The sequence below is a fragment of the Aulostomus chinensis genome, chromosome 23 (assembly GCF_037954235.1).
Source record: "Aulostomus chinensis isolate RoL2024-O1b breed Wild chromosome 23, RoL_Achi_v1.0, whole genome shotgun sequence".
NCBI classification, from domain to species: domain Eukaryota; kingdom Metazoa; phylum Chordata; class Actinopteri; order Syngnathiformes; family Aulostomidae; genus Aulostomus; species Aulostomus chinensis.
This window is the reverse complement of record NC_141342.1, coordinates 11323016-11342491: the sequence shown is the minus strand read 5'-3', so window position 1 is coordinate 11342491 and position 19476 is coordinate 11323016. Positions and strand designations below refer to the sequence as shown.

The 19476-nt window shown below is 40.5% G+C and overlaps 1 protein-coding gene across 4 annotated transcripts in view; it reads left to right on the top strand.

Annotated features, from left to right (window-relative positions):
• Positions 1-19476, top strand: part of ankfn1b (ankyrin repeat and fibronectin type III domain containing 1b) — a 159764-nt gene that overhangs the window by 92060 nt on the left and 48228 nt on the right. For all 4 annotated transcript variants that reach the window (XM_086194516.1, XM_086194515.1, XM_086194514.1 and 1 more), the window contains one exon: positions 10707-10747. In XM_086194516.1, coding sequence (XP_086050642.1) covers positions 10707-10747 — 41 coding nt within the window. The remainder of the gene's footprint in view (positions 1-10706; positions 10748-19476) is intronic.

Sequence of the window (19476 nt, the reverse complement as noted above, 5' to 3'; positions counted from 1 at the left end):
CCAATGTAACATGTACATAAATGCATAGACATGATGAAAGTATATACTGACAGATAAATACGCACACACACATTGGCCACCCCAGTTCACACAAACCCATATAAACAGACATCCCGCCTCCCACATACACCACACACACACTCTCCACCACAGACACTTACACAAGCAGAGCCGTAGACCTACCACCACATACTCAGACACCCTACGCGCGCGCGCACACACACACACACACACACACACACACACACACACACACACACACACACTCAAGCACATACATAGCATATGCAGGCATCCTTACATACACACACGTACTAAACCAGAGACCCACCACCAACATCAACACCCACAGGCTCGGGCTTGGTGACATCATGGCTTAGATGACAGCACGTCTTCCAGCCCCATTAGTCTGATTGTAGGTGGCTCCGCCGCAGTGATTTATGGGTAAATATCCATCTCTCTCCCTCTCTCTCTCTGCTGTGTTGATTTATGGGCCATGTTTTGGTCCTTTTGGTCCCTCGACCACAAGACTGGGAGGGGGAGTCCTGAACAAATAATGACATTGTAAAACTGGAGACAGTGAGACAGAGAGAGAAGACCCGCCCTGTCATCAACCAGAGTTGTTGACATGTTTTGATTGGTCAGTGAAAGCGGAGAGCGCCGCACATGCATGTCTAATGCTAGATGAATACTTCTGTCTTGTACTTGTATCTTTGCGCATGTCTGCTCACCTGTACACCTGCTAATCATGTTACCTTCCACTGATGTGTTCTATGTGTCTTAACCCCCTTTGTCATCTGTTTTTCCCTTTTTTCTCTCTTTGTCTCTCCCTGTCTCACTTTGAGTGTCTGAGTTATTTTTTTAAGAGCTCTATTAATTCTGTCTAACACCACAGTGGAAAATGGATCAACTCAAAAATAGAGAGAGCAAGAAAGAACAAACTGTTCACATCCCATTTAACCTTTACATCATCCTTACAAATGTATTAATTGAGCATATTACTGTTTTTATTCTATAAAAAGAAACTGGTTTGACCTCTTTGACTTGTGAAATATTTGTACAAACTCAGAAACACCTCTCTCTTTTTTTTTCACCCAGCAGTGACTTATAAAAGTCTGGGTATATTTAAACCACCAAGTACGTCTATACTAGTGTGGGCACTGGGCACAATGTGCAAAATGCTTAATTTAACTTGGATTGTTCTTCTTTCTGATATATAATAAGTTACTACATGAACAAATGACTTTTTTTAAGCAACAAGCGCGAGAGTATGACTCTGTCCATCTCACTGTCACAAAAAAAACCTACGTCAGATTACAAACTGGACGTACATCAGCACCTGAGTATGAACATGTTGTTTGGGAAAGAGATTATAATCTACATATTTGCTTGTAACACCATAGAAATGACTACAATAAGAAGCCAACTGTGCAGTAGCGATTGGAAAACCCAGAGGGGTTAAAGAGTTAATCCCACCTCAAAACACATTGGTTATTCAAGGTAGATATACAGTATAATTAAAAAGGTAATCAAATGATACAAGCGAGGATGAAGTCAGGAAACAACCCTGAAGTACCGCATGGAGCGTGAATTACAACATTGACGTAGAATACAAAATGTAACCAAGTGAAGAATACAGAAAGATAGATTAAAAAAGGAGAAAGAAACAAAGAGTGTCTTTGCGTCTAGGTATGTATGCTAGCACCATAATACTACTTCAAGAGCCATATCTGTGCCCTGTGGCCAATTTCACCCCAATCACTCAACATTTAGTAAATATGTACAGTAGCCCCATTCTGACTGTGTTGAATATATATATATATATATATATATATATATATATATATGTGTGTGTGTGTGTAGTGTATATGTAAATTGAATTCACCTCAGTGATAATAATTACTCAGCCTTCAGAAAATCGTGATTCTGAGATCACGCACATGGATGCAAAAATCAGCTAAACTTTGTGAGTACACCGTCGACTTGTGTATTTTTGAAATTCCTGCACCTTCTCTGCGAAAAGTTTTAAAGTGTAAGCATTCTTTAGAAATGACATCAATTCCTCGAAGCACATTCCACATCATCACCCAAGAAAGAAAACCCTTTTCATTTAATAACAAGAGCAGCTGCAAGAGATAAACAGTAGTAGAACCATTGTTTTGCAAAAGTTACTGTTTAAAAAGCATCCATGCACTTTATTTTTCCTGCAGGAGTCCTTTTTACAATTTAGAAAATAAAAGGATTTGGGAACTGAAATATTCTCTGCTCTTTCTGTGTTGTAGAACACCTTTTATCATAGGAGGTGATTAGATATGATCCTTTAACCAAAGTTATAGAACAAAGGGTTGGGTTGCATTTTTTTTTTTCAACGATTTGCGTTTTTTCACAAAAAATTTCAAATCATAATTTTGCTGCAACAGAAAAAAAATCACTAAAAATCCAGTTCAGTTTTTTTGCAACTTAAAAAAACAAACAAAAAACTTCAAAATCAAGCATTTTTTTGTACCTCAACAATCACAAAAACTTTGCAGCGTCCTGGAGGGGCTCATTAGTCGTATTCTTACGTCATCATTTTGGGTGGCAGTGCAGCAGTGAACATTGTGTCTCCTGAAGCTTGCTGTCACACTGCTCACCCAGCAGCCTCTATAAGAAGGATGCTGAAAGGCCACCAGAAATCCATCGGGATCCCTTCAAGGATGCCACTGAAATGTGTGTGTGTGTGTGTGTGTGTGTGTGTGCGTGCATGCATGTGTGCGCATTTTCATATATTTGGCCACATGTGTAACTGTGTGTGAGATAAAATTAGAATAGCTTTTCCTGACTGACAGGTGCTGAGACAACCTGCTGCTCCCCCCTCAGTGGTGCATGCTGGGTGCTTGCATTTCCTCTAGTCTCTTCTCCAGAAACTGGCAGGTGGATGTTATTATTGAAGAAAGATGGAGAGAGCAAAAGATGGACAGAAATAAGAATGGAAGAGTGTAAAAAAAGAAAGTATGACAGAGTTTCCCGCTAATTCTTTTGGAGCAGCAGCAGCAGAATGTTTGACATTTCCAGCAGCTATGACTAATGTTCCCTTTACCACACCATACGCTCTGACTGCACACTCACTGGACAATGAGGTGGCAGAGATCAGTGCTTACCCACAACCAGACACCGGAAACACACACTGTGACTCATAAAACACCACGTCAAGACCATGCACACATAATCTTTTTCATATATATATAGAAATACGCACACACACTAAAACCCACAGTCCAACTAAAGGTCAACAGCCACTAAGTGCAGTGATTTGTTGCTTAATTGATTTATATTGACACTCACCAGAAATAACAGTCTTGAGTAGGAAAGCTCTTATTTTCCTTTTGGTCAAGACTGACGTTCCAAGCTTGTTCTTATGCTTCTGTCCTGGTGACAGCTCGTTACCATACACATTAAGTTTTCAGCATGCGCATACACTCACCTTCCACTTAATACAGTACACATGTTCAACTGCTCCTTAACACAAATAGCGAATCAGCCAATCACAACTGACGATCGACATCCATCTCGAAGGTTTTCAGAGAATGGTCCTTTACAGAGAAACTATCCGGTCACATTAATTTTCTGTTGATGGCAGTATTCAGAGAAGAATGACCAGACCAGTTGGGGCTGATGAAAGGACAGCAGTCCCTGAAACAGAGGCGACAGCAGCAGGAGACCACACCGGTTGCCAGTTCTCTCAGCTAAGAACAGGAAATTGAGACTACAGTTTGCACGGGCTCACCAAAATTTGGACAATAGAAGACTGGAAAAATGCTGCATGATGTGGTGTGTCTACTGAGACATAACACCACGAAAGTGTGGATCCACCCTGGCTTGTATCAACAGTTCAGGCTGGTGGTAGTGGTGTAATGGTGTGGGGGATAATTTTGGCACACTTTTGGTCCTTAGTTCCACTTCTTAGTGTGATGGAACGGGAGATTTGTATTGTGGATACTGCGTGATTCTATTTTTTCCGTACGGACCAAAATCTTTTGAGGAATGTTTCAAGCACCTTGTTGATTTCATGCAACAAAGAATTAAGACACTTCTGAAGTGAAAAGGGGGTCCAACCTGGCACTAGCAAGGTGTCCCTGATAAAGTGGCTGGTTGAGTGTATGTAGGCAAGATTCTCATGACTTTCACAATTGTACATTGACAAATATTTATTGAATTTAGCACAAGCATCCACTGTGATCCATGATCTGGAACATAATATCTAAGGAGGGAATTTCATTACATTGTCCACTCTCCTGCAACTTATTACAATTTGATGGTCAAACATCACTGTAATGTCAGTTTTTGGCTATAATTCAACTATTTATATACCGACTGTAAAAACATTATATTTTGTACCCAAAAGACCAATGTAATTTGACCACACAATGATCTGCAAAGGCAATATTCTCTTCTTTATTGCAACCATCAGGAGTTTTACTTGCTAACATAAGTTTTTTAATAATTGTGTTGTAGAATTCCAGAGAAGTAAACCCTTTGGTAAACAACATACACAAACACTGTCAGACACCTGTGAAAGGGAAACATTAATGTAACTTAGCATAGGGGTGATATAGCTAATTAGCTAATTGCTTATTTACTGCTGACTCTACATTTCATTTGTATTTCCAGATAATTGGGAAACAATGATGTAGGCTAATTATTCTTTCATATAAAGGGAATAAAGTTTGTAAATTTTTTTTAAAATATATTCAGAAAAAAAAGGACTTTTAAGAAACCTGTGTACCGAAGTTCTTTGAATGTCGGTGTAGTGTTCCAGCTAATCCTGCAAGTGGCGGTTGCTCTAGTTTAAACGCTTCACATTGCATAAGGGGGTCCCTGAGTGAAACCGAGGCAGTGCACCTGCTGTTAATGGTGTCCGCTCCTTCATCCATCCATGTCTCGCGTCTACACAACTTCTTCCCCTCATGTAACCCCCTTCCTCCCTGCCTTTCTCTGATTGTTCTCTTCAGGCTACTGTGTCTATAATGAGCATTTCCTCCAACCCCCCCCCCCCCAAGCCACCTATTCTCTCACTCATTCCCCCTCCTTTCCCGTCCTCCCTCACTGTGTGCAGAATTGGAGAAGCTTATCGCCTAGCAACCACAATTAAAGTACAACAAGTCAGTGGCGGTAGCAGCCACCATCGAAGCGAAGCTTTGAAACCTTCGTGCAAACCACCGGCTCTAGTCGGAAAGACAGAGAGAGAGACAGAGATGAGAACAATGTGCAGAATTTGATAGGGAGTTAAAAAAAAAAAATAAAAGAGCTCGAGAGTTGAAGTTGGACAGGTGAAGAGCGAGTAGTAGGCACCACTGGAACATCACTGGGAAGACTTTGATTTTTTTTTTGGTGGGGAGCAAGAGCTAGGGAGAGTGGAGTATCGCATCTTCTAGGTTGACTGGACTGGATTCAACAGGTATGTGTGTGCTAGAATTGATGAACACCAAAGTAAAGGTATTTCTAATGTACTGCTGATGGTGTTTGAAGCTGTAGATGATGATGGGAGAATTGTGCTCTTGATGTGTTTGGAGGGAACATATTGTGACTGTAATTTCACAGCTGTGAGGGAATGCCAAGTGCTTTTGGTACTTGCTCTAAAGGTATGCGTTAACACTCCTGCCTCCAAAAACACACACACTCACACAGAAGTGATGAATAATGGTTGATTCCTTCCATGTATTTACTTTGACGATTCAAATTCTTATTTCCAGCAACTCATTGTTCAAAATTTGCATCAAATATCCCTTCTCATTAATTGTTATCATGCAGTCTCGACTATACAGCTAACAGAAATTTGCACTGCTCTTGTCAGGTGAAATCAGCTAATTTCCCACACACTCCCTTCCCTCATTAAACTAATTGACAAAGGTGTTATGAATGGCTCTATTAGTTGTCAGGTGCATTCTCGCCTGCAAATATTGTCTGTGGTTCATTTTCTGAAGGTCAGGGAGATTTGACTAGCAGAAATGACACGAAACGCATGTAGAGGTTCAGCTTATAATTGCCGTTGATGCGATTAGCCACTGCTAAGGGCTGAAGTATGGCGGTCTCCCTGACATTCAACAATCAAATTGTTCTTTTACTTGATTTCAGATTTTAAAACATTTTAAAGAAGAGTTGGGTTTAACAAATGTGTAACAGATTACTGATATAAATTATATTAGTTTTTGTAGAGTAGTGTGATGCATTACTATTGTACAGTAAATTCAGATATCAAAGGTTTTTACCGTCTTACATGAGTTTTTGCAGTAGATGGGTGGAACAAATAATTGCGGAATGATTTTTGAAAGGAGACCATGATTTTGTATTTGTTGAATTTAGGAAATAATCCGATGGTAAAATGCAAACTGATGAAACTGTGAAAGCCAGAAAAAATGTCCACTGCTGTGAGCACATTGTTGGATTATGTAACATTTATATTGTTTACTCAAAATGATGCAACAGACAACTTTGCCGGGTAATGCAATGGTGATGTACCTGTCCAGAGTGGTAACAGAGGAAAGGCATCACTTGAAAAAAAAAACAAAACCTATGAATGTGTCATACGTTACTTTGTTTGAGTATCTTTCTCACAACTGCTCTGTAGAGGTGAGATGATCCGGCGCAACTGGAAAAAATAAAGAATTTATCTTACTCTTGTCCACTTGGAGACATTATTCCGATGCTGATTTTAGATTGGAAGCCTGCACATGATGCTTTAGTTTGGAAATTGACTGGATGTATTATGCCATTCTTGTGGAGATTTCCTGGCATTTCTGGCTTGATCTGTTTTGTGCAAATTGACACATTGTCCTTCAAAAATAGACTCGCTGCTATTCCCTGAGAAGCGGCGTGCCATGGCAAGTGTCTGATTAGAATTGAGAATACGTCTGACTGACTGGCTGGTTACACGTAAGGTCAGGCACGCTGAAACACAGCTGATTGCAGTCCCTGCCTGGGCAGTTGGTGCATCCCTAGAATTTACATACATTTTCTACTGTAACATTGTTAACATTTTCATATTTATTATAGCTACTTTTGCCAGAGTGGCCGTCGAGCAACCATAGCGTTGCTGGTCCGATCCCTACTTCCTCCGGTGACCATGCCAAAGTATCCTTGTGCAAGATACTGAACCCCTAATTGCTCCTGATGGCCCTGCGACAGATTGGCAACCTGTCCAAGGTGAACTCCGCCTCTCGCCCAAAGTCAGCTGGGATAGGCTCCAGCCCACCCTCACCCCTACCCCCACGTGACTCTTGATGGATAAGCGGTACAGAAAATGGATGGATGTACACTAGAGGCAACAAGCTATAACAGCTGTGGTCAGTAATAGAGTGAGTGACTGACGTGACTGAGTAGAAACGTTAAAAACATGCCTGTGCAGTGTCCAGAGTCGAGTCTTCTACGATGTTAGCTGAGGGCAATGCAGCAGCGGATGTGGGTTCACAGCCAGATGATGGGGCTAACCTGAACAATAACCTAACAAATAACATGCCACAAAATACCCCTCAGCTGGCATTACAATATAAGCAATATCATTATTCTTACTCCAGAAGATGATCAGTTGTGCACACATCTTCCTGTGCACCGGATGCTGTTTGAGACTTTTACTGTTGCTAGCAGTGGAAATAGTAATGGAGGGGAACTGTTGCCTGTGTAAGGAAGGACAGACATATTGTCTCATTTAGGTGAGCCGGCCGCCACCACTTCCTGCAGTTTCTCCCCATTTGGCTCTCTGATCAGATAATAGGTTTTACCAAGCATTGTTATTTAAAATTGGCTAAAAATTTAGGCTCTTTGAATTAAATACTAACTAAGCGTCCTTATTCATGCTCTCTTGGAGCCATTAGTTCTGCCTTAACAGTGGCTGTAAAATAGTCCTCCTTCACCCCCCGCTGGACCTTTTTTCAAACGAAGAACACCCACCCGCACTCATCCCCTCTTGGATGAGTGGCACTACCTGAGGGCACAGTAGGGGAGCTGAAAGGTGAAAGGTCAGTCACTCAGTATGGCATATCCTGTCCCCACAAGGAGCATGAAACTCGTATACAAACGTATACGCACACAGAAGTGACAAAATGTCACTGCACACATAAAAGCACACACTCAAAACACCAGAGAAGTCACTTGCTGGTGCAAATGTCATCACACTGCTGTCATAAAAGTACATACACACACACACAAAACACAGCACACATGCACTAACACTCAAAACAACACTTCTCTCAGATGTTCAGTGTGAAACTCCAAGGGAGGGATTTTTCTGCTCTCAAGATGTTTTCAGCAATAATAAATGTCCATTAATGGTTCTTTTCTGACATTATTGGAGACAAAATGACATAAAGAAGAGATGCTGTCTCATTTGGGTGAACCAGTCAAAAACACTTCCAGCTAATTTGATATGAATTTCAGGCATAATATGCAGTATAAATGACACGTTTGGAACAGTTAGTTTAACATGGAGAGGGCTGGGTGGGAATGAATCGAAATGTCTCAGTGTTATGAATGGAATAGTCTTAAATAATTGTAGAACATTGATCTGTGTTTTTATGAATTTTTTTTTTTTCATAATTCTTAAAAGTTCACAGCACAAAACATCCTTTCAGCTCGTAAGCGGTCAAGAACATTCATAATTTTTATCTTACCGAAGAGCAAACAGAAAGTACGAGAGTATTCAATCAAATGTTATTTATGTAGAGGTTTTCAGAAGATACACACATTGAAGAGATGCATATATAAGAAAGGAAATAAGCAAAAATGGACACAAAGACTAATGAACACTGAGCAACAAAAATAGAATATTTGTTTCATCAGAACAAATCAAAGAATAGATGAATGCCCAAAGGTTACTAAATCATTTGTACACACAATTTAAGGCCCTGTCATTTGGCATTAAAACACATCTCTACATATGTCTCTGGTGACATCCTGCAATCGGATCTCACTTCCTCTTTCTTACGTGAAAATAAACACTCCACCTTTGTTTGCAAAGCTTTTAATCTGCATATTTACCCACAACAGTTTTTTTTTTTTTTGAATTACAAGCAACAGACGTTGGTAGCCGTACTGCTCAAATTGTATGGAGATTAAACATAACATCCATATTATAATCCTTTCCATAAACACTGACATTTTAATTATGTTGGAAGGAAGTATCGCCTCGTTCTGGATGAGCTGTCTGGTTTACTTGAATGCAGACTGCTGGGTGAAAGAAAAAGTGATAACTATAATTTCCCTGTCTATCCATCCATCCATTTTATAAACTGCTTGTCCGTTAAGAATTGCGGGGGGGCTAGGCTAGAGCTTATCCCAGCTGACATTTGGCCAGAGGCCGGGTACACCGTGGAGGGTGGAATTTTCTGTCTATCAAAAGCACAAGAGTGGAAAATCAAAACAGTAGAGCCTGGACCTGTTCCTCTTCGTGTTCCTGACAAACCAAACCATTGCAGATCTTTAAATGCACCTCTGATGTTATATGAATGGATTCAGCGATCTCTCAACTTGAGCCAGGATTCATTTGCATTCATTCTACTTAAAGAATGTGACCACATTTGGCCCAGAGCACGTCTGACTGTGAGGTGATCAGATCTCAGGGCAACCCAGTCACTGTTTCATATCCCTCTAATTTAGAAACAATTGATTATCGAAAATAAATTAAGGTTGAATGAAAATTGCAGGCTTGGATGTCATCGTTTAGGAACATGACTCAACCGTCAGCAATGGCAAGAGGATTGTCAGGTCAGATTGTGATTATAGTTCCAGGTAAAGTCATGCTTTTGGCTACACTGGCTTACGAATAGATTCTGTTGGCAAATATCAAGCTAGCTTGTTTGACTTGAGGTCACATTAGTGAGGGGTGTAAGAAGTGATGCCTCACACCTCATTTTAGGAGCTTGAATTAGCCTTTTTGTCAAATATGAAAATTCCAAACAGAGCAACAGAATTTCATTCTAAAAATGTTTCCAGCCTGAGGCCAGTCATGGGTGTGACTTTGTATGTTTTTGAGAGTTGTGTGTGTGTGTGTGTGTGTGTGTGTGTGTGTGTGTGTGCGTGTGTGTGTGCGTGTGCGTGTGTGTGTCAGTCTGTCTCAGCATGTGTCACCTCTGAGAAACACTCGCCTCCAGAATAAGGAAACAGCAAGGGAAAACTGTGTGTATCTGCACCATAGGTGCGTGTTGCGTCACACTGTGTTCATGTGAATTTGTGTCTAACAGGTTAGATTTGCCAGAGGAATGTATTCAAACATCCCCTGTTGAGCAAAGCTGGCATGTACTATTACTGTTTGCATCTGGAGCTTTGGAACTCACTTGACTTTGTCATCAGGGAAATGGCTTCTTTTAATCGTATTGCTCACTCTATAGTGTTCTGTCCTAAACACACACACACTCTAAATTCATTACAACCTCCACTATAGCCTATTTTCAGAGAATATTATGTCACGTGCGCATCCTTGAAGAACCACAGTGCTTCATTTCTAATTGTTTTGCTGCCATTTATCAATTCTCATTCTATACTCATTCTATGTGCATATCTGTGTTGTTGGTTTTTTTTGGTAAATTAACTTGCTGTTTCTTAATATATACAGTTTGTTACTTACCACAATACTGTACATGGGGGATAGTCTTATATACTCTACTTGTATGTGATAAATTAAGAGGCAATAAGGATAACAGTGATGTAATGATCTTTTTCTTTCTTATTTACAGAGTCTGGGCTCTGCTGACCGGAAGGAGAGTCAGCACAAAAAGTAAGTCCATTCAATCATGCTTTTATCTCTGCATTTGTTCATCACCTGTCTTGTAACTATGATGGAGACAAGGATCGCTCATTCATACATCACATCCTGCTTCCTTTTTTCTTACGCCAAACTCTGAGTCATTTGTAAGTCATGTTTATTAACATGGAAGTAAAATAGTGACTCATGATTTATATCATTTTGGTTTTAGAACATTTTTAAGCTGAAAAGAATTTGACCTGATTCATGTTGATATAATCTAGTAAGTATAGTAGGTGTGTGTGTGTGTGTGAGAGAGAGAGAGAGCGAGAGAGACAGAGAGAGAGAGTGCGTGCGTGTGTGTGTGTGTGTGTGTGTGTGTGTGTGTGTGTACTTGGTTTTTGTTATCTTTTGGAGACCTTTTCTGATACAAACACTAACCTTATCAGGACCCCTAGTCCTCGGGAACAAAGACCTGTCCTAAACCAGCACAACGTAATTTATGAATTACCGGTCAAAGTTAGAGTTAAGGTGTTAATCGAAGTTAGGTTGAGGTTGGGTTAGGGTGTGTGTGTGGTTGGGTGGTTGTGTGTGTGAGAGATAGAACATGTATCTATTTACCCAGCTGCCTCACCAGTGGGGACAAATGTCAAGTGCCCATGACATAAATAATATTTTATGTTGATGACTTGGTGTAAACATTAGATCAGTAGTCGTGATAGTTTGAGTTAGTGTAATTATCATGGGCACAAATGTTGAGTCAATCCTCTGAAGTGATGGAAACATGACATCTGTGTTTAAAAGGTAACTTAAAGTAACATAATCAAACTTTTTCAGTGGCAGCAGCAGCCCCTGCTGCCACCAGAAGTAGTTACACGGAGGAAGGGAGCGGCGATGGTTGTTGTAGTTTGGTAGGGCAGCGGTGACGTCAAACCCGGACAGAGAAACTTTCAGATTCGGTAGAATTTTTGTTTTACTGTTTCAACGCACTCACCATATAATCTCCAAACCTGAATAGCCTCTGAGAGTCGTGGTTAATACTGAACTTACCTACAACGCGATTGTTTCACAACTAACTGGATGCAGAGGAAAAACACTCTTCAGATTGGATTTCCCTTTGCTTTCCACCTGGATCGTTCACCTGCATGGAACTAAAGCTGGCTCAAACGTGGTTGGTCAATACAACATGGACTACAAATGGAAGCCATAGCACATAGAGTCCCATTTACATTTATAGAGATTACTCAACATGCTTCTGTGCAGCAGTCAGAGTATACAGTGTTGCTGCCTTGAACTGAGTCAGGGTTGGTTCAGGTTCAGGCACAAACTAGCATCAGGGGCACTGAGTGGCTAGTGCTTTACAATACTGGAGCTCCGAAATTCAAATCAGTAAATTAAAAAGATATTCAGTGTAATTTTCAAACTTCATTAAGGACTTACAATTTTAGATTTATATGAAAAGATCAATTTAACAATAATGTAGCTTTTTTTCTCTTTCTGGCTCATAGCAGAGAACAGCAGAATTGTAGTAAACAATAAGAGAAGAGAAATGTTTATTTTTATGTCTTTAGATCAGGCCTGCAAAATAATTTAATTATGTAAATGATCTTAGAAATCAAATCAAATTAAAGGTACAGCATGTAAATCCCAGTTTCTCTTCTTAACTGATTCCTCAGGCCTGCAGGCTGTCGGTGGACTCGCTGTGAGAAGGACAGAAGTCCATTTGGCTAACAACTAATCACCAACCATTTATAGGGTTGTCTTGATTATTGCTTCAGTGATTTTGGAGTTGGCGCAGCGCAGTGGTGCAGTGGTCAGCACTGCCGCCTTACAGCAAGAAGGGTCTGGGTTCAAGTCCCGGCTCCAGCACAGGATTCTTCTATGTGGAGTCTCCATGTTCTCCCTATACCTTTGTGGATTCTCTCTGGTACTCCAGCTTCCTCCCACAGTCCAAAGACAACAAGAGAGGACGAGGCTGATTGATACTCTAAATTGACTGTAGGTGTGACTGTGAGTGTGAATAGTTGTCTGTCTCTATGTTGGCCCTGTGATGGACTGGTGACCTGTCCAGGGTGAACCCCGCCTCTCACCTGAAGGCTGCTAGGATAGGCTCCAGCCCCCCGTAACCCTTAACAGGATAAGCATTGGAAAATCGATGAATGGATTTTGGAATTGAAAAAAAATCTTTAAACGGGTCAGCATGTTGGTGCTTTGCCAAAGTTAAATTGTGGTGTGCTTTAGCACTTGATTATAGCATCTATCTTGTGTCCTTCTCCTTTGAGATTTGCCTCAAATGCAAAATATCTCCACCTATGCTGCCATTAAACCGGTCAGGGGGCTCTGCAGCCGCGTTTTCTGAGCTAACCCTGGAGCAAGTGGATGAGAGGAGTGACAACTCAAACACAGCAGCGGGAGTGAGAAAGAGAGAGCAGGCAGGGCTGACTGGTGTGTGTGTGTGTGTGTGTGTGTGTGTGTGCGTGCGTGTGTGTGTGTGTGTGTGTGTGTGTGTGCGTGTGTGCGTGCGTGTGTGTGTGTGCGTGCACACGTCAAGGGAAACCAAAGAAGTACATCTTTTATGGCTGGTATAGAGTGGAACTTAAGTATTTGAAAAATGTGGAATGTGAAAATTATATAGTAAGTACTGTCAAAATCCCTCGTAAACTTAAAGTTAATGTTGCTTTGAGTGTATCTTAGCCAAATTTCTATTTCATGCCATAAAAGTAATGGGCTACTTCTGTTATTAGAATGTTTCATCTCCTTTACCAAGTGGAATTTAAACATTTACTTTGTTTGGTCCTTTTAATTGTAGTGCTACTGTGTGACGAAACGGAAAATCAGATCTATAAAATCAAAAGAAATTCACAGGAGAAGGTTTCCAATGACTGAGATTCTTCTGCTGTAGACAATCGCATCTTCTATGGTTTTGTGATTTGAACCTGATTACTTCCTAAGCAACTTCTATCACAATAAGAGAATCAGGCATATTTAAGATATTTTATTATTACAGAAGACCTTTGTTTAGCCTGTTTTACATTGTATAACACTTAAAGTGTGGCCTGGCCAGATCTCGCTCGAAAAAAAGATCACCTGATCTCAAGTGACTACTTGGTAAAATAAAGATTAAAAAAAAAAGTGATTTACTTAATGCTCTTTGCTGTATTTGTGAACAGGAAATGATTATGAACAAACAAACCACTATTGAAAATGAGACTCTCTGATTGTCTTTGCTGACTAAACTGCTGTTTTCAAGTCAGATCATTTGTCTTGGCCAGTAAAGTTACTAACTACCACCCTAGGGCCGATAGCCCAGAACAGTTGCCACAGAGGGCTTCAGTTGAACCCTTTTTGCGGATTGCAATTTAAAAGGTGAAAACCAATCCAGTATTTAAGGTGTTTCACATCTCACTGTAAATTAACATTGATGTGCAAGGGTGAACGACATGGAGAGCAGAAACTTTAATCAGACAAAAATTTGTTAAATATCTCAGTTGCCTGGCAACCAAAGGCATAGACACTGGCGCTTGTCTTTGTAGCCTTTTGTCTGTGACCAGCATCGACTACAGTCACACCTGGATCACGCCGAGCATGTGAGTGCCTATAGGTGGCATCAATGTCATATTTGTTTGTGATATGTCTGATGTGCCAGATGTGCTGGTACACTTGATTCACCAGAATGTAGAGACATCTGTTGCCAGGAGACAATCAGCTGCCCTCAAGTTCAGTAACTGTCTTTTCCTCAAGTTGTGCTAACTAACCTTACATAGCAAACATTTTCTGGCTGCACCAACGTACCTAGATTAACACAAATATTAACTATATACACATATATACACACAATTTATACTATAAGGTCTAGTGATATTAACACAGGATTTTTGTTTTTGCATGTAAACAAAATAAAGGTATCTACTTCCCCGGTCAATACAAACTGAGCCTAAAAAAAAACAAAAACAAGTGTCACAATAAAAATGGCTATAAGCCAAGAACAAACTTACAGGAAGCTTTGGGTGCACACTCACAAACATAGCAGATTCTAGAGGCACGAGGGCTGGCTGTTCATGAGGAAGCACAGGCAGCTGCTTTTATCAGCAGGCATTAATGCAGGGTGGTCACACACAGCCTTGTGAGATCAGTGGCTGAGGAGAGGTGGGTCTGGGGGGGGGGGGGTGGGGGCGGGTGATAACCAGCAGGGATCAGCCAGGAGGAACTAATAACTGAGAAGAACTGTTAATTGTTGGTCTAACAGCAACACAAAACATACAGTCACTCCAAACAAGGGCAAACAGGTGTGAGGGTTGGAAAGGAGCTGATTGGATTAACTAACAAGGCACAGGTGAATCAGACAAAAAAAGGGGGAAACAGACTAAGACTGGGGGTTGTTGTGCTGTGGCCTCTGACACATCCAACCTCCGACATGGAAGAGAGCAATGGAACGGTCATTCAAATCAAAATCTCAAAGTTGGAAAGTCAGGGAGGCTCCACCAAACCAGAGTTCTCCAAGTTCACCCACCTCCTGTCAGTTCAAATACTGTATGGCAGCACGCTGACGAGTTTAGTCAAATTAGGTTTTCAGAAATGTTCAAATTTGTGTCATTAAACATCTATTTCAGTTCAGTTGATTTGTGATGTAAACATACTTGCGAGCTCATTCTGTCACATTGCTATGGGTGGTTTGCATTGTTCGCGAGTAGACACACTGGATTGTGATTGGAGGTCTGAGATACCAAGTAGGAACTAGCAATTTGAGGGAGTGTGAGGGAAGTACGTTTCAAAATAAAACTGGAACAGTGAAAGATTTGATGAAAAAAATGTGGAACAACACAAACCAGAGACGTAAAGGAAGAGGACAAGATTTTAAAAAATTAAAAAGTTAGCAAGAAACTAACAAAGAGTCCAAAACTGAAATTGCGGAATGAAAACTGGAAAAGGGACTTAAGCAGACCATCTAGAGGAACAGCTGGAATCCACCAACATTCCCTGAGATGAAGCAGGTGTGATGTACACAATAATAATCTTACACAAAGCAGTGTTTGGGTTGGGATCTTGTGCATGAATTGTGCAGCGTAGCAGTACTTACCGTCTGACATTTCACCTTGTAAATATCAGGGAAAATGCTGTTCCTCTCTGTTTTTTGATGTGCAAGCACTTAAATTGAAAATGACACCTGCACTGTTCTGTGTGCTGGCTAAAAGAGAGTGAGAGAGAGGGAGGGAGGGAGCGCTACCACACAGAGTTGAAATTAGTGGACTGGACACGCAGTACCAGTAGAGCCACCATGTGTGGTAAAATAACAGGAGGATGTGCTAGAATATGAGCGAAAGACTCTCTGCCACGCACTGATTAACACCAGCACAAACATGTGAACAGGCATGAGTGAACATACAGTCGCGTAAATAGCAAACACAACACACACTCAAACACATCTACATGAGCTAAAAATGATCATCATCCTGAGGAAACATACAAACATACAGGCGCTTGATTATTAAAAGAAAAGATCTACTTGTGGGTGCGCGCCCTTGTTTGCCGTGTGGCTCTGCGTCCATGTCACGTGATATCCTTTTAGTATGAGCAAATTTCCTGCCATAATAATGATCACTTCCTCTCTTTTCTGATTCCTATTGTGGCTTTGCACTGCGTTCTCCTGGGAAAATGCTTTGTAGACTAATTAAACAATTTACCAGCTGTTCAGTGTAGATATAATCCAGACACAGTATACAGTGGATCCTGAACAATGTTGCTACTGATGTTTATATACATATATATGCAATTTGGATTAGGCTCTTATATACCGATATCTTTGCACCCTGCAAATTCAGAACCGCCAGCACAGCAGATGCTAAGGAAGAAAAAAAAAAGACAGATTAGGATGTATTGATGAACACAGTTGTTGGCAAATATCATTGGTTTGATATTCAAATTCCTTTTTATCTTCTTAGTTAACGATATAATAAAGTTATTGACAGTTGTTTTCTTTGCGAAGTGATTGCTTTTTCTCATCAAGTGTGTTGATGCATACATGGTTTATTGCTCTTTATAAATCAAAGACCCAATTCAACCTGCATATGTCATGGTTGTACCAGCACTGTCCCACTTTTAAAACCAAATATAATTACTAGTTTGAAAATGGGGATTTTAGACTCTTTCATTTAATGCCTGCTTTCCGCACACAAGTCTGTGTATGTTTGCTAATGGGGGTTTAATGGTTGGCTATTTTCTTACCAGTAGTAGATCTTGTATTTTGGAGGGTTTTTTTTTTTTTAATGAAAGTGATACAATTCCAAATCTCTCTGTCTGTGCCCTCTTCTTCCTCATTTGGAAGGAAGGAATAATGAGAGGAGGGAGCGCTGGGGTGTCTTTGAGGCTGAGGTATGCCTTGTTGTTTTCATGGAACAAGGGATTTTGGTACGGATGTCAGGAAAGAGAGAACTTGATTAGACTAATTTATTCACGGGAGCAGGCCATGTAATTGTTCCCATATGGGACTGACGTAGGGGTGTGTGTGTGTGTGTGTGCGTGTGTGTGTGTGTGTGTGTGTGTGTGTGTGTGTGTGTGCGTGCGTGCGTGCTTGTATGTGCTTTCGGTGTAACTTGAGGTGAGTAAGAAGGGATAATTGTTCAGCAGCATTGAGCCCTAAACAGCAGAGTTTTGATTAGACTATAAATTATGTGCAAAATATGTATGATGTCATATAAATGATCGATTATATAATATTTTTTATGAACCATTGGTCATTTGGAAGGTGATGCTGATTAACTTCTCTCCATCTTCTCCAGTACTCACTCCTTCAGAAACCCACATTAAAAGACCACTTGGGGGCAGCAGAAAGAATTTGTGAATACAACATTCACTACATGGATAGGACTAAGCTGACTATTGACCTTATTCTTAATCAGAGAATATTTGCAATATTTCAATTAAGGTGTGAACTGCTCTGAAAATATTCCATTCATGTTCCCGTTTACGTGCTCCAGAGCAAAGTCCGTCTCAAGTCAGTTTTACGTCAAAGTTTTCCGCTGAAATTTGACCTGAAAGAATTTGTCATGTTGAAACCAATATTTATTTTGAGGGTTTTCTTGCTTTGGGTTTTGTTTGTAATACTAGCTGGAAACAGGATCATGTGTAGTAAAGCGCCGTGACTGCCGTACCTGTTGCACAATGCTGCAAACAATTTTTAGAAGTTCCGACTGTGATTGAGGTCTGTATAAGTCAGCAACACACTTCAATAACACAACTAAACTCAGAATGTTTCACCTATTAATCACATTATGACTTATTCTTATTCTGCGTAAGGCTGTTGTTATTTTTAGAGTATTTTCTTAATTGTGTCATTATCAGAATATTGCCGTAGATGAATTTACTCAATCACTTGAACTTGGTATGGAAGAATAATTGCTCTGCAACAAATCAAGCGATCCAAGGAATAATAGTATTATTGATTTGGAATGCATTTCTGACCTGAAACAGTTCAGAACTAAAAAGGTTAAATAACACTTGTATTGGCTGAACAAACTGTAGCGGGACTTCTTAGGTCTCATTGAGATTTTGCCTCTTTATCTATGCCTCTCACTGATTGAGTGCAACTTCTCTTCTTTGTACCATAGAAGTAGAAGTATATGGAGACAAAGACAAAACCCTTAAGCTTGTACCTTCACTAGGAAAATACCTTGTATGACTTAGGACTGCAGCTTACACGGAAAGAGAAAAACAGAGGCTACGACTTAAACTGGCTCGTTTAAAGTGCTAGCGTTCTGTACACAGTCCACACAGATTACAGTGGTACTTCCGGATTGAGAATTTCAAAATAAAAGCACATGTTTACAAATGACAGCATGTAGAATGGCTGCAATTACACTGCCCCCTTTGGAAAGAGGCAGCCAGAACAAAAAGTGACAGACTTAAAGCACTGTCACCGCAGAAAAAAGTTACACACCGTAACTTTAACCTCGATGGAACCAGGTATTTAACCCCTTCAGATCATGATCGCTTTCACAAGGGTGACCTGGTGCAGAAGGTCAGAGAACATCACACAATTACACAATTGCATAAATGTGTGTTCATGAATTAAACTTGTAAAATACATCCCAGCCAATGGAGAGGTCTGTTGTGGTCAGTTTCAAATAACATGCTCATTAACCTTTTTTTTAAACTTTAAACTTATTTTTCTCTCAATTTCTTCATATTTTTCTCTTCAAGAACAGACAAGTGAAACTACAGATAAAGTACCCATTCCGATTGCAGTGAGAAGACCCTCCCACACGCGCACACACACACACACACACACAAGAGCCCTCACAGGGACCATCTGATGCCAATTCCATTAGAAAGATAATAAAGACTGAGGGCTCCTACTGTCTGACCAGCAAGAAACACATTCCTTCATTTTTCCAGCTTTTTTTTCTTTTCACCTCATTTTTTTCCAGGATTCTGAAATCCAAGTGTAAATACATATTGAGGAGTATTTACAATAGTGGTAATGGTGGTAGAAGAGTGAGCTAACTCAGCGGGCTGGGGGGGACGGCTTTGTGCTGCGTGGTGTGTGTGTGTGGGTCTGTGTGTGTGAGTGCGCACGCGCGTGTGCGTGTGTGTTATGGCATGCACACATGTTCTCAAAAGCACAATGTGTGTAATCATACTATTGATCTGGTGTGTGCTTGATGAATTAGCAGATTATTTTGTGTGTGTGTGTGTCTGTGTGTGTGAGAGAGAGAGAGAGAGAGAGCTCACACGCCTGCACACCAGTTTTTATATTTAAAACCAGA